This window comes from Pectinophora gossypiella, chromosome 16 (genome assembly GCF_024362695.1).
Source record: "Pectinophora gossypiella chromosome 16, ilPecGoss1.1, whole genome shotgun sequence".
Classification (NCBI taxonomy): Eukaryota; Metazoa; Arthropoda; class Insecta; order Lepidoptera; family Gelechiidae; genus Pectinophora; species Pectinophora gossypiella.
Window position 1 is genome coordinate 6,783,503 of NC_065419.1, and position 16,667 is coordinate 6,800,169.

General features: G+C 38.8%; 1 protein-coding gene across 1 annotated transcript; it reads left to right on the plus strand.

The window, feature by feature from the left end:
• On the plus strand, positions 1–5,232 carry LOC126373716 (uncharacterized). The gene has a single exon (XM_050019951.1). The coding sequence runs from the start codon at positions 1–3 to the stop codon at positions 5,230–5,232; it is 5,232 nt and encodes a 1,743-aa protein (XP_049875908.1).
• Positions 5,233–16,667: the final 11,435 nt, after the last annotated feature.

Here is a 16,667-nt window from a genome sequence, read left to right on the forward strand (position 1 = left end):
ATGACAGAAGACGTGAAAACACATATGGCTAAACTGGCTGATCAGTCTGGCAAAATTGGAAAGTTGATGATAAATAGTAAGAAATGTGCGAAAGCCAAGATTACCAAGGGTTATTTAGAGACACGTCTGGAGACAGCGAACGAATATTGGATGGCCTACACATCAAGTTATGATTTTGTTACGGCAAATCTTACGACGAAAGAGCTGGAAACATATGACATTAATTTGGAAGAAAATTATCAAACTACTGAGGATGCCTATTTGGAGCTTAAAAGTTGGATAAAAGATCACATGTATGAGTACCAAAAGCAGGAAGTTCAAGCGCCAGCTCCAGCTTCAATTACGAATACAAATCAAGTTTCTGGATTTTCACAATCTAAACCGAGGCTTCCACCGATACCTATACCTACCTTTTCGGGAGATTACAACCAGTGGATGAGTTTTAGAGACTTATATGTTTCTCTTATACACAACGATAGTACATTATCAAAAATTGAAAAACATCATTACTTAAAGGCCAGCTTGTCAGGAGAAGCGGAATTGTTACTCAGAAACTATTCACTTACTGAAGCCAATTACGATGATGCTTGGAAAAAATTGGGGGATAGGTATAATAACAAAAGAGTAATCGTTAACAATATACTGAATCGTTTATTGAACCAGAAGAAACTGACTTCGGAATCTCCAAAGGGTATTAAAGATTTATTAGATACAACAAGCCAGTGCCTCGATTCTCTGAAAAATCTGAAAATTGATACATCCTCTTGGGATGCAATTGTGGTACACATTGTTGTCTCAAAGTTAGACATAGAATCTCACAGGCTGTGGGAACAGTCATTGGAACAGTCTACAGACATCCCGGAGTTTGACGAATTAACTTCTTATCTTGAGAAACGATTTAGAGCTATGGAGATGATTAATATAACACAAACTAAAGAACCACAACGAAAAGACTTCACTAAACCAGCACACCTCTCACAAAAAGTTACTACGGTCAAAAGCTTCGCTACTGAACTTGATACTGCTTGCACTTATTGCTCAAAGAATCATTATGTTTGCCACTGTCAAGATTTTGCTTCACTTACCGTCAATGAGCGTCAAGATTTTGTGAAGAAGAACAGGATTTGTTTTAACTGCCTTGTAAAGGGTCATTCTGTGAATCAATGCAGACAAAGCACGACGTGCAAAAAATGTGGTCGACGGCATCACACTTTGCTGCATTTTACCAACCCTAACAAGACAAGCTCTTCTGATAATCCTGAACCTGAACAACGAGAACAAGAAAGCACACCGTCAACCTCTGCTTGCAACCTCAGTGTAAATAAAGCTGAAACCATGGATGGTCAGGTCATTTTAGCGACTGCTGAAATTGCTGTTGAATCAAGAAATGGTGATACTTACATACTCAGAGCTCTGGTGGATCAAGGGTCGCAGGGTTCATTTATCACTGAAGCTGCCTCACAATTGTTGAATCTTGAACGCACTCCTGTTAATGGCAAAATCTCTGGTGTTTCAAATTCATCAGTGGTTACCACAAAAGCTATGGTGAAATTAATAATCCACTCTACAAAAGATGGTGATACACAATTGGAAGTAGATGCTTATGTACTTAAGAAGCTCACCTCTTTATTGCCTTCCCGTGAATTTCCACAAGACACCTGGCCTTCAACTATGCAGCTGGATCTTGCTGATCCTAACTTTCACAAGCCAGGGTCTATTGATGTTCTGTTGGGTGCCGACGTGCATGCTAACATAATTCTGGAAGGATTACACAAACACGAGTCTCTCATTGCTCTCAACTCTCGCCTTGGTTGGTTGATATCGGGCAGAGTTACACAAACTGAAGCTGCGCAAGAACACAATATGGTTGTCACTCACACTAAAGTTGACGCAGATCATTTACTGAGACAGTTCTGGGAGATTGAAGAGAATCTACCCCACAAAAAACCTCTGACAGACTTGGAGATACAATGTGAAGAGCATTTTAAGAAAACCCACTCTCGCGTGGACGGCCGTTACGTGCTTCACTTACCTTTCAAAGATGTTCCTCCTATTAATCTTGGTTGCTCCAAATCTATTGCAGTCAGTCGTCTACAACAAATGGAAAAACGTTTTATACGCAATTCCCAATTTAAGGAAGAATATATACAATTTATGAAGCAATACGAGTCAGCAAATCACATGATTAAAGCACCTGTAAATGAAAGTGATACAATAAACTTACCTTACTACTTACCTCACCATGCTGTCCTTAGACCGACGAGTCTAAGCACGAAGTTAAGAGTTGTCTTCGATGGAAGTGCTGCACCTGAAAAAGGAAACTCATTAAATGACGAACTTCTAGTTGGACCTCCACTTCAGCAAGATATTAGAGATTTAGTCACAAGATGGAGGCAACACCAATTCTGTCTGGTCGCTGATATTCAGAAAATGTACCGGCAGATCCTAATTGCAAAAGATGATGTCGACTTTCAGAGAATCTTATGGCGAGAATCTCCTACACAGCCAATCGAAGAATACCAACTACTTACCGTTACTTATGGTACGTCATGCGCTCCGTACTTAGCCATACGTACACTTCATCAACTTGCTGAAGACGAAAAGGACGAATATCCAGTTGAAGCGGAAATTTTGAAGACTGATGTGTACATGGATGATCTGATGACTGGAGCATCTACTGAAGAGAAGGCTGTGTCCCTGCAAAAAGGGCTAACGGAAGTGTTAGCTCGCGGCGGTTTTCCCTTTCACAAGTGGGCATCCAATAGTGAATCAGTGTTGTGTCAAATACCCGATGATGATAAAGAGTCTCAAAGTGCAGTGAATATCAAAGTGAAGGATACAGTGAAAACGTTAGGTATCACATGGAACTCACAAACAGACAATTTTGAATTGAACATTAATTTGACTTGCACTAACAATTGTTTGACCAAACGAAATGTATTATCTGCAATTGCTAAAACCTTTGACCCTCTGGGTTGGCTGACACCTACGATAATAATACTTAAAATTTTTATGCAAAAATTGTGGTTGGCTGGCTTAGAGTGGGATGAAAGGTTGACTGAGGATTTAGAAATTGAATGGAATACTCACTTACAAAATTTCCTGCATGCTGAAACCATTCAGTTTCCACGATGGCTTGGAGTTTCTGATACCACAATGAAGGTGGAGCTGCATGGGTTCAGTGATGCTTCTTGTGTTGCTTATGCTGCTGTAGTGTACCTCAGAGTTTGGGACAATGATGTTGATGTCAATGTACATTTAGTCTTGGCTAAGTCAAAAGTAGCGCCAGTGAAGCAAGTGTCCGTTCCACGTCTCGAACTCTGCGGTGCAGTTCTATTGGCTAAAATGCTTCATCATTTAAAAATGATTTTGAAAATTGATGATCACAATGTATATGCTTGGACAGATTCGACCATAGTTTTGGCCTGGTTGCGAAAACCCCCTAACACATGGACTACTTTTGTAGCCAATCGTACTTCGGAGGTTCTAACACTCACAAACAGTAATCAGTGGCATCATGTTAGTTCGGCGGACAACCCTGCTGATCTCGCCTCCCGAGGAGTTTATCCAACTGATTTAGGGAAATCACAACTATGGTGGACTGGCCCAACCTTTTTGCACGAACCCAAAGATATTGTATATCCACGAACCGAAGTCTCTGATACTAATTTAGAAGCCAAACACAAGATCAACACAAATGTAAATTTTATGAATGATGACGAAACGAGGTGTTACCTGAAGAGATATTCCAGCTTATCAAAACTGATTCGTGTGACTGCATATTGTTTGAGATTTTTAAAGAATTGTAAGACTAAAAGACTTCACAAAAGCTTAGACAAGCCTAACTATTTAACTTGCGCCGAAATAAATAATGCCTTAACGGTTTGTGTTCGCATGTCACAATCAATCACTTTTGAAAGTGAAATTACTATGTTGTCACAAGACAAACGTGTATTAAAAACCAGTAAGGTTTCTGCTCTTAACCCGTACGTACTCGTAGATGACCATAAAGTTCTTCGTGTTGGTGGTCGACTTGTAAATGCAGAGATTTCAAATGATACGAAACATCCTATCATTCTGAGTCACGACTGTGCCCTTTCCAAATTAATAGTGTTAGAAGCACATTTGAAAACTCTCCATGGAGGACCCCAACTTACACTTAACTATGTTCGGCAAAAATACTGGATAGTGAGAGCTAAAAGTCTGATCAAATCTGTGACTAAAAAATGTATTCCTTGTTTCAAGCAAAGAGCTACACCAGTTGTTCCGTTTATGGGAAATTTGCCAAAACACCGAGTCAAACCTAGTCGTCCCTTTCTCACAAGTGGTGTAGACTTTGCTGGGCCTTTTACTCTGAAACTTTATTCAGGTCGATGTAAAAAGACTTGTAAAGCGTATATTTGTTTATTCATTTGTACCGTCACAAAGGCCATTCATTTGGAGCTGGTCACGGACTTAACTTCTGCTGCATTTGTAGCAGCTTTTAGGCGATTTACCGCTCGCCGAGGTCACTGCCAAGATATTTGGAGTGATCACGGTACGAACTTTGTGGGCGCGTCACGCGAGTTGGATCTTGCCTTTAGGGATTCGAAGTCTCAAGTTGTTGCTGAGATTGCTGAACTCTTGGCTAACGATTTCACCAATTGGAATTTCATTCCCCCCAGTGCTCCGCACTTTGGTGGCCTTTGGGAGTCTGGAGTAAAGAGCATCAAAGGTCATTTGAAGCGCGTTATTGGACAAACTTATCTCACCTATGAAGAGTTATCTACTCTTTTGACTCAAGTGGAAGCTTGTGTCAATTCCCGACCACTTACCTTAGTAAATTCTTCTTTGGATGATCCACCCTTAACTCCTGGACATTTTCTTATAGGGGAACCTTTGATAGGTGTTCCTGGACCGTCTTTGATTGATGTCAAACTTAGCCCGCTAAATCGTTGGCATATGATACAACGCATGGTTCAATGTCTGTGGCAGCGATGGCAACGTGAATATCTTACGACTTTGCAGCATCGTTACAAGTGGAACAACCTTCAACCTGACATTGATGTTGGTACCGTTGTTTTGGTCAAGGACGATCGACTACCTCCTGGAAAATGGCTTTTGGGACGAGTTGTTCAGAAGCATCCAGGGACAGATGGCATAACTCGAGTTGTTACCTTACAATTTAAAGACAATATTTTCAAAAGACCTATTGCTAAACTATGTCCTCTGCCTCTGTCTGACGATATGTAATGCATTTGTTATTTTACACTTCTATTCTATTTCACCTTTCTTTGTTAAGGACTTTAGTAGTCCTTGGGTGGCGGTATGTTTGTTTTGATTTATTTGCTAAGGATTTTAGTTCCACCGATTCACCACTAGATGTCGCTGTTCATAATTAGAACGCGGTATTGACTTGTTTATTTTGTTTTCTTATAAGAATTTGTTTGTTTCTAATTGATGTTCTTGTGAGTATATTAAATAAGTGTGAAGTGAATTAAAGTGTTTAATTGTGCAGTACCTTTAGTTAAGTCTCTTTTGTAACTATTTTCTTTTGTTTCTGAAATGAAGTAAATTTGGAATTTGGAATTCGGTTTGAAGTCAACTAACCCATTACAATGTAAAGGATCAAGTACGAAGCGTGGCTGTAGGGAGCAGCGCGGCGCGTGATGTGCCCATACCAGGCCGGCTGCTTATAGACCGCGCTTGTCATTTTGGCTATCCTTACGAGTTGGGTTGTACACAGGTATTTTCTATGGAATCTTTTCCTTGCTATCGAAGGATTATGTGGTGTTGATGTACTTATCAGGATGTTTTGAAGATGCGAGGAATGCTTGGGTACATCATTTGTAAAAAGTAGAGTTTTGACTTATAAGTAGACTAATCATATTTACAAGTTTCAAGTATTTACCGTGAATTTCAACTAATTCACATGTAATAAATCAAATTGGAATAGATAAAATAAATATTGATATATCGTACTAAGGTTGGCGCGAATGAATAATTATAGTGTAGAATTATTTGGAATTATGTGGAAGAGGCCTACGTCCCAAATTGGATATGAATTTAGGCTGATATAAATAGATAGATAGATAGATATAATTATTTGGAGGGGATATACAGTTTTAGAACCGGAACGGGTTTTTCTGCCCAAATGGCGAAAAGTGTAATGCTAGTAGTAAAATTAAAATTAGATATACGGTTTTTGAAGTAAAAACACTATCATCCATAAATAACAATATCTCTGTAAAGCACTAAGTACGTAGAACTCTGATTCTGCGACGCTTACAAAGCGCTTAAACGACAAAATAACGGGCCGCTCTAAAAGTCGAGTGAAACCAAAGCACAAAATTGCCATTACAATTGAGATATTTACTTAAACATTAAAGTGGAGCAAAAAACGTAACCACACCTCTATCCAGACAAAAGCACAGGCAAGATTACGAAATCCATGGCACGTGCGGCTAATCCTGGCTTAGTAAACAGAAGTGTCCGCGTGCCTTCTATGCTAGACCAAATCACCTCGACCCCTGACAAATGAACCTTATTGGAAAACAACTAGGATCTTCATTCGTTTTTGTTAGTAGTCCATGAATTTTTGACTTGCGACAGGGTTTTGTTAAGCTGGTATGTAAGTGCTGAAAGGATTATTTTCTCGTGGTTCGTAAGGAGTCAAAGTGAGTTCACGCCAAGGGCTATTAATTATCAAAGTACATACGAATAAAGAGCCTATTTCATTGCCTACATATACATAATAATGTGTTCATCAATGAAGGGAAAAACACTAAGTAATTTCAAGGATAGTAAACACTTCTTGATAATTATCCTGCTTTTTTTCAACTCGCGATACTGATCAAATTCTCAATCTTTCAAACTAGTCTCCCGTTTGATCCATCACATCGCTATAAAACCAAACGGAAGTAATACAGAACTTCACGGCTCGTTCTAAACTGGGTGAGCAGCGCCCAAGTCGTGACATAACTCCGGCGAGCGCGCACAATCTGGAATAAATTGCGTACACTTAGCGACTCTTTATAGACCTTTTAAGGTAGAAAATTTAAGATGATGATCAACACGCTCATAATTAAGATGAAGCTGTGATAGTCAGCTCGTGATGTGGTGTGGGTGGTTCCGCTTCCGAGGTCACGGGTGGTCCCGTTTAGGGCCATTTTTGGAACTCTAGCTTCCAGATTTGAACACTCCTTTATGGGTGTGACTTAGAAGGGATTAAAAAGGAATTGATGACGTGCTTAGAAGTTTTTATCGCGCATGTATCTCGTAAGTAGTCTATCTAATAAGTTTTCTGTTACGGCATTTTTATATTAGACCAGGATGTTTAAGTGTTTTGCTTGCATCTTCTATTAGGTCAAATCATAACATAAACAGCCTATATATAGGGAGACCTGTGCCACTGCTGGGCACAGGCCTCCCCTCAATCAACCGGAGGGGGTCTGGAACATACTCCACCACGCTACTTCACTGTGTGTTGTAAAACAATACAACTGCGTTCCGTGTAACAAACAATAATAACCGTGACATCAGGATTGATGAGCTCGGTCATTGACCTCACAAACCACACGCTAGAAGAAGAACAAACAATCATTATTTACGAGCCAAATGTCTACTGAATAAATAATATAATGTTAAACATCAAAATGTTTAAATAAAAAGTTTAATACAAGTCAAACTTTTAATTGAATTCAAAATGATCAAATATTTTATGCCACTTATATTTTCCCTAATTTGGGCTTTAAACCCTAATTCGTGGAGAAAGAAGCCTCAAATAACAGCAATGAAAACATTGGTCTTCAAGCGTCAATCGACTGTCGTAAAATTAAAGAAAATGCCTATCATAAAACAGCGCTTGACTGCCCGCGGACCAGTGGCATCGTGTGTGGGATTCCTGATAAATAATACGAGTTGGACCATCCTCATATCTCAACGGGAAGTGGTTTGCATGAGAGTCCCACCTATCTTTTCGAATAATCTGAAAATGGGAGCACGCCAACCGTCCCCATCTTAAATCTACAATCCACGACAGCAAAACTCAATGCTCACACGTTTCAAGAAGGTAGAACTTCCTTCGAAACGCTTAACTGCAAATGACGTTTTGATTTCGGCAGGTTTATACCGACTACATTTATCGTAAATTCGTAATTGTGTATTATTTCGCGAGGAAGATCATTTAGCTTAATGTCCTTACTGAGGTTACGCTGTTGATTTTGACTGTAATCACATTTGTCAGAAATGAGTGAAATGTTAAGATGAATATAAACATTGTGTCCGAAATTGAAGTCATCATCATCAAAATTAATTTCCGCAACATTATTATTTTAAATTCGAAGTAATTTTTTAAGTAACTCGTAATTTGCGGGATTTTTGGAGTTAAGTGAGGAAAATAGTGTATACGATTAATTAATTATGCCTACTTCCGAAATGTTTTTGTATAGCTACGTAATGTCGTATGATTTTTAAATAAAATATACTTACCACGCATAATATAAACAAGAACAACTTAAGAAATTCTTAACTTCCTTGAATGACGTACCCTAATCTTTATATAAAAGTGGTACTTACGTATTTTAAACCATAAGTATATTAAGTGACATCTAAGTGATGGGGTCACTAATGAGATGATCTCTATAATTCATCGCAAGCATGACTAAACTGAGCTAAATCATAACATAACAAATACTTTATTTCACCCACAGGAAATACAAAAATACGAAGCAAAGGAGAAATACACAACATAGATAAACAACCTATACACGACCACTACTGGGCACAGACCTCCCCTGAATAAAATAAATGAATAGAAGGAGAATAGTAAAATAGGCGGCTTTATTGCTAAGTAGCAATCTCTTCCAGGCAGTCTTTAAATATAGATGATATTTATTATTAATGATATAGTGAAATAGTGCAGTAAATCATGAACGCAACATTTATCTACAAAACATAATTATAACATAAACATGACATAAACAGCCCATATACTCAATCAACCGAAGGAGGTATGGAGCATACTCCACCACGCTGCTCCAATGCGGGTTGGTGGAGGTTTTTTTTTACGGCTAATAGCCGGGACCAACGGCTTAACGTGCCCTCCAAAGCACGGAATCGTCTTACTTTTTCGGACAATCAGGTGATTCAAGCCTGAAAAGTCCTTACCAAACAAAGGACAGTCTCACAAAGTGATTTCGACAATGTCCCCATCGGGAATCGAACCCGGACCTCCAGATCGTGAGCCTAACGTTCTAACCACTAGACCATGGAGGCTGCATTTTCCAAAGCGACAAACAAAGATTGTCCTCTCAGGGTGTACTAGTACATAGTAAAACAAGAAGCTGTAATTACTGTGAAACTATTCCAAAATACAATCGCGCAACCTTTACAAAGCAAACATCTAGCAAACGAAAACACCTTTAACATTTTTCGAAGCGTCGACGAACACAGATCGTCCCGTGATGGTTGGTGGCAACCAGTCGGGTTTATCTCTTCATTAGAAGACGGGGTCACCTGAGCGACACCTCTCGTGCTAATGTCGTTGATGTGTCCTCGAGATTGCTGACACCGACTGGCGTGTCGGGAACGGCATGGGATGTGTTTTGTTTTACAAAGGCTGTGTCTAATTTAGGAAGATTTTAATAATCTTATTTTTGATTTTCTTTTCATAAATAAATATTAATCTACTAACATTAGGATTAAATACTATGTTACTAATATCTATGGACAATAGTCTGAAAATAAAGATTTTGAATTTGAATTGAATTTGAATGAGCTGAAGTTCGTAGCTTGAAATGCTTGAACGCTACGGAAAGCATATATAGCTTGAAAACGGGTTTTTAGATATAAACATTCTAATATTTATTATAAATGAATGGTTTAGTGCTTGATATTTTTTTTTTTGCTTTGAGGTCGCAGGTTCGATTCCAGCACAGGCCTAAACCAATGTATGTCCAATTTGTTTTACGAATTCATGTTTGGATCGTAAATGATTATCACGTGGTCAGCGGTGAAGGAAAACATCGTGAAGAAACCCACATTCCCACACAAACCTGTATTGGACTGGTTTTCCTTTCGCGGGTTGGAAGGTGAGACAGGCAGTCGCTTCTGTAATTAACCGGACCTGTCCAATCTTCAGGTTAAGTAAGCGGACCCTGTGAAAAACGGGATAATGCCAGGAGTATGATGACTGCTTAACATTTTTTAAGCATTATAATCTAAACTGCAGAGAGTCACATACCTATCTATTAAACAGGTTTGTTCTTCATTAATAAATAGGTAACTACTTATCGAACCGACTTTTTGAAACACTTTTCCTTAGTACCCCAGTTGGTTCACAACATGTATAGTAAGTATACGCTACATTTATAAGAACGCAAACTTTTTTCCTCACTAACTTAAGAGCTATCTTATCAGTGCAGCATTCTTCATGCTAATTTTTAGGGAAAAATAGGACAGTGGTTTCCCTCTTGCCTTCCGCCGCACCTAACTTACCTTGTTTTTATAAAACTTTTTTTTCTCTATTTGAAATTCTATCTTTGTAAACATTATTGTATATGAAATGAATTTAACCACATTTTTATCGCAACAACCACAAAAGTAGCGTTCTAAGAAACAGTAACATAAATTGCCTTACATTGCCTTGAACTTTAACTTTCGCTCCAGTCCACGTTAAGTAGCGCTACTTAACCCGTAACTCCCTGTATAGCCATCTACTCTACTAGTTTACTACCAATTTGCATTTGGTCGAGGCGCGAGCGCACATGTAATTTTTGCACGCCATCTATCGTTTGTTGGCGTATACTTACAGAGCTACTTTCGAGTCGATGCTTTTAAATTACTTGACAAGATAGGTTGGACTGCTTTTGAAAAGTGATAAGTTACTTGCAGTTGTGCATAAACATGCGTTTACACCTTGTAAATCCTACAATAGCTACATTGCTAGAAGCCTGTATGATAATGGGTAATTCCTTTGCTTTGTACCTGCTGTATTCCTTCACCACACATATTTCCGCGTCCGTTCATTATGTCCGGCTAAGTAGTTAAATAATGCCGCAATTCTATGTTAAGTCAAAAAAAGCACATGCATCATAACATGCATTAAATGACCCTTGCTAGGATTCACATTTTGATAATGGTAACATGGGACATATTCCTTATGTGCTCCTCAAAATCCTCCTAGCCTCCTTCTCGTTGATTGAGAAGGAGGTTTTTTACTTATAAAAAATAAACATCATAAGTAAAGCTGAAGTCAGACTAAAATACGCGCAAGATGAAGGAGCATCGTGCGGAAGAATTTTGATAAGCCGGCACCCATATTTATTGCGAACACATACATACATACATAAACGGCCTATATACGTCCCACTGCTGGGCACAGGCCTCCCCTCAATCAACCGGAGGGGGTACGGAGCATACTCCACCACGCTGCTCCAATGCGGGTTGGTGGAGGTGTTTTTACGGCTAATAGCCGGGACCAACGGCTTAACGTGCCATACGAACCACGGAATCATCTTACTTTTTCGGACAATCAGGTGATTCAAGCCTGAAAAGTCCTTACCAAACAAAGGACAGTCTCACAAAGAATCGAACCCGGACCTCCAGATCGTGAGCCTAACGCTCTAATCACTAGACCACGGAGGCTGTTTATTGCGAACAAACAGTGTTAATGTAAGAAAATAAAAGGAGGGAGCGAGCATCAAAAGCTTTGCATACCAATTAAAATAAAAGTTGCTTTCTGGAATGTACTTAGGAACGTAAAAGCTTCCTAAGCATCACATCAACGCATCCGATGGCATCTTGGCAATTTTAATTAACACGTAAACAACTATTGGCATTCGTTTTACTACTCTCCACTCGATTAGCCCATACATTATGCTTCAAGTAATTGCTTTACTTTAAAGGGATCCTTGTTACGAATACGAATGCACACGAGAGCCCCGTGGTTCCTTCGCAATGAAAATCTACACATTGACATAATCTCCTCCAGTGGCTAAAATTATTGAAAACTCTGCTAAGACCATCTTATGTGTTTGATACACATTAATGCGGTAAAGAAAAGGATGAGGAAAGGAAGAATCCTCACCACTTGCGCTGTCCCTATACCCTGAAAATAGCTCAGCTCAAAGAAAAAGGGAAACACTTACGTGATCAGCTTCTCTATTCTTCTAACCAGGCCTGGTTACAGCGCTCTAAAACCAATCTAATCAACCAACGACCAACCAACCGACTAAACACCGTGGGAGAGTAGGTAGTCTTCTCTGGGTGATAAGGAGAGACCCTCCTGGTTAAAAAGACCACATCGAAGCAATTCATCTATAAAACAATATTGCTAATTGACATTTGCGCATATAAAAATAAGTGCGCAATGCCAACAAATGTCAAATAGCAATATTGCTTTTTTAGCAGAATAGCTTCGATGTGGCCTCACCTCCTAGGTGCCCAATTATCATGCTATTTAAACACTTTACGTTTCCAAGATTCCAGTGATCCACATGTTAATTAGAATAGTAAGAAGCTGTTACGTGTTTTATTATTGGTGTTGATTGCGATCTGTGTTCAATAGACGCGTGGGTCGCAATGATACGACTGCCGACGAGGAATTTAAATAGGTAGCAAGGTAAATGGCTTGTATATGTCTTGTTGGTGAGTACGAACTACTGTTTCGCATCCGAAGTGATATTGAGATTGGTATTTATTTTATGTAATTGGTGTTTAAATTATAACAGATCAGGGGGGTTTTTAATGGCCACACCGAAGCAATTCATCTAAGAAAGCAATATCGCTATTTGACAATTTTTTGCATTGCGCACTTAATTTTATGTGTGGCCTGTTAACCCCCCTGCACGCTCTTCCTTTGATGGAAAAATAATTTTACGCCACCGGAACTACTTGTATTTTGGTGGCGTACCTATTTTTACATGTGTTACTACATACATACACATACATAAACTTACGTCTATTTCCCACCAAGGTAGAGATAGGCAGAGACTGAAGTTCCATTTGCTTCGATCCTGACACACTTTTCTTCCTCCACAATCATTCAAACTTTTTCTAAGAATATCTCCAATTCATGTATTTCTTAGGTCATTATTTTTGAATATTTGAAAATATTGTTTAAGAACCTTAACTTTACATCGGAGCATCGATGGATGGAATGTATTGTTTCTTTCGTTAACACAAATATATATATATTTTCTATTTGACGTGACTTATTGTAGATTTACCACAGTTGGCATTAACTACTTGAGCGGACAAATGGGGAGCGCTGAGGGATCTCACCCGGTACAAAATTTAAGACAACAGGCTTGAGGGTGCCCTGTTGGGCGCGAACGGGTTGAGGGCGTCGTCTGAGAAGAAGAATATTTGAAACAATTAATCGACTTCGAATCGAATCGACCTAGTCGTCGATAGTGATAAGTACAGATTGAGGGATATGGTCGACCATGCCGGCGGGGTCGGTATCGGGGTTCTGAAGTTTGAATTGGTGTCTGAAGCGATTGGCCGCCTCTATGACTAGAATAATCGGGTCGTCAGATTCGTATATTACGTCCTTCGGACGCCAATAATTTTTAGTACCGTTCCTGAGCGGGATGTATTCAGAAGCTGCAACTACCAGGGGATTTGGGTGGTGCGGTTTACTACGCTTGTTAAGGAGACAATGAAGACGGCCCATTACAAACGCAAATATACCATATACGTAACAACTGCCAATAATCTATTTTACAAACCTCCAGCAAAGCCGTACCTAGTATCAATGTTCACAACCAATCATAAAGGACGTATCTAAGTATTCTCTGCTGATACAAATGCAAGCTAAAGGAAGTTCGGAGGACATTAAATCAAGCAAGAAGACAGACAGACAGCAGTATAGTGTTAGGAGCTCGTAATTTTATTCTTAGCAGATGAAGTTACTATGCGCCAGGTGTTTGGTCCAACAGAGAGTACCAATTTCCCGTAAGCATTTATGGTCAGAAGTTCGGCTAGTTCTGCGGCTTAAGCTAAATGAGGTTATTTTATTAGGAGACGCCTTCTTGGCTGATTAGGCATTATGTTACATAGGTACTTATAATATAATATTTGTATTACCTATTTTCTTTTTATTATGTTCAGTTTGTTTGTTAGTTGTTTTACGCTTCTTCTATCGTATGGGTTGTAAGGTGGATTACCAACCCCATCAACCCTAGTGTAAAAGTTACTATCGAGCCGCCAAAGGCCCCTGACATGGCTCATGTAACGATTACTCACTTACATCAGTAAATAATAACCGGGACCAACGGCTTAACGTGCCTTCCGAAGCACGGTCATGTATACACTTTGAAACCATGTCACATTAAATTTTTGACAAATTAATCCGTAACTGTCATTAAAAGTCAAATATGATAGTGCGATAGGGTTTTAAAGTGAGAACATGATATTGCTCATGACTGTATATGCGGACAAATTCGCGGGAATAAACCTAGCAACTATTTAGTTGTAAGTAAAACGAATATTTCAACGTTGTTATAGTCACTCCACACTTAATTTTCCTCCTCTGAACTTAATATTACAAGGCGGAACCTAAAATGGTGCACTAAAACCAGCCCACACTATGCTTCTTAGAATACAAACAATTTGCATGACCTTATATACTTATATAGCATGACTTTAAAAGCTCAATTACATTTTGTTATTTTATAATCATTCCTTTTTTTGTTTTTATTTTTCGCTTACTTTTCATCGAAAAAATTAAATTAACTTTTAAAAACATTTTGTAAGTAAGTACACAAAGGCATACTATTCTTTTTTAAAAAACCTCTTCGGTCAGTTAGGCACGTAGTCCGTCCCTTTCAGTCCAATAACAGTATGCATTTGAAATTCGAACCATTTTTTTACTTTTAAAATGCCACTGCATTATTTATCAATCAAATTCAATTACCGGTCTACACATTAATAGGTATAGACTCTTTACATAGTATGTACTTCCATTCTTGGTACGAAACGGTATCACTTTCACTGTAACATGCTGATCGAGGGCCGGAGACGTGCGCCCGAGTGACGCGGGCCATTTTAATTTGTGTGCCGTTTCCCGCCATTAAATACGTCCGCGCAGCCAGCACTGGCGCGTGCGAAAGTGCTTTAATTATACAGAGTTTATAAAAAAGTATTATTTACTATATCCTAATTGGTAGTATGACAAAAGCAACAAGTATCCTCATCAAGTAGGTAGAGGAAATATAAGTTAAGTTGACCTGATCCTGTACCTTTTACTTTGGTATACAGGACCAGTTTTGGTATACAGAAGCCTAGACCTTTATATCAAAACTGGCCACAACTGAGAATATATTGTGTACATTTTTCACGTTCCCTTGCCTCTCAATCCGCGTTTATTTCTAAAGTCAGTACAAATCAAAATGAAAAGTGCATATCTTGACAATAGGGTTGTTCTTAAGTTTCCCAATTGGGGTAATCAGAGTCATCACAAGACGAACTCAGTATCGCGCCTCACCGAGCTTTCTGTTAGACCAACGTGATAGGCGGTGAGCCGCATCGCCGTCTATAATGATTCAGTCAACTGGCCACCTTTGCTGGTCTTCGAGTTGGCAGTCCCCGTTTGATAAGCCGGGGAACCATAAGACCCCAGTGACTTCATAATATATATTTTGATTAATTATAATATAGATTAGTTGCGCTTGCGACTGTACTACAGCTGTCGATCGTCAGCGCGCTGCCGTCCGGCGTTGTCAGCGGGTCTTCGTAACTTTTGCTTCCTGTTGATATATTCCTCTATAAACAAACCTAGGGAAATGAAGCCTTTAACGAGAGCCTCATGGACCATTTGATGGGTGACTGGCAGGAAAATATGGGGGCTTGGTTATTTTATACTGTGATTTCGGACTTGGTTTTCTTTCTATGTAGGAATTTTTCATGTGATTTTAAGGAAGACGGAACATTGTCAAATATCCAATTAAATAAATAGTGTTTTTGACTAGTAAATATATTTGTTTATCGTTTAGATTAAATAATCGTATACGATACGTTTACGGATACGTTTACAGAATTTTCATTGATACGTTTAAAATAATCAAGTAATTCAATCTTCAATCCTTAATATAACGCATTATGGAAGACACCACACAAGTAACGTAAAAAAACTAACCTAAACGTAAAAAGCACATTTTTTGACGTGACTTTTTGTTTGTAGTAATTGTAGATTTGCCGCAAATGGCATTAACTAGGTACCTATATAGCCGGAGAGTAAAAAGTACACGAAACACGAAATTTATCAAAGAAAATGTGTGTTCAAACCACGGAATAGAAGAAAGAGTTTAGAAGCGACTTTGTTTTATACTATGTAGTTATGAAAAGTGAGTTACTACTGCCTGAAATTTACATTCAACATAGTGAAACAGATAAAACTCCCGTGACAAATCACCGAAACGCGCGCTATACAAATATGAGTAAATAGTTCATACCTCAACTTTGCACTCCACTCGTCCGCAAACTTTACGACCCAAGAATCTCCGCAATAGCATAAAATTTATTAATAGGTCATCTTGTGCATCAAAACTTTCAGGGCAAAAGAACAAATGACAACTATGATACAAGGAGATCCCTCCTTATCACAAAACTAAAAATCTTAGTAGGTATGAATGGATATTTATCAAAAAAATAATTTTGTATGCAGTAATCTACGAAAAATAATG

Coding starts and splice junctions, on each gene's coding strand:
- LOC126373716 (XM_050019951.1), top strand. CDS start 1: ATGACAGAAGACGTGAAAACACATATGGCTAAACTGGCTGATCAGTCT.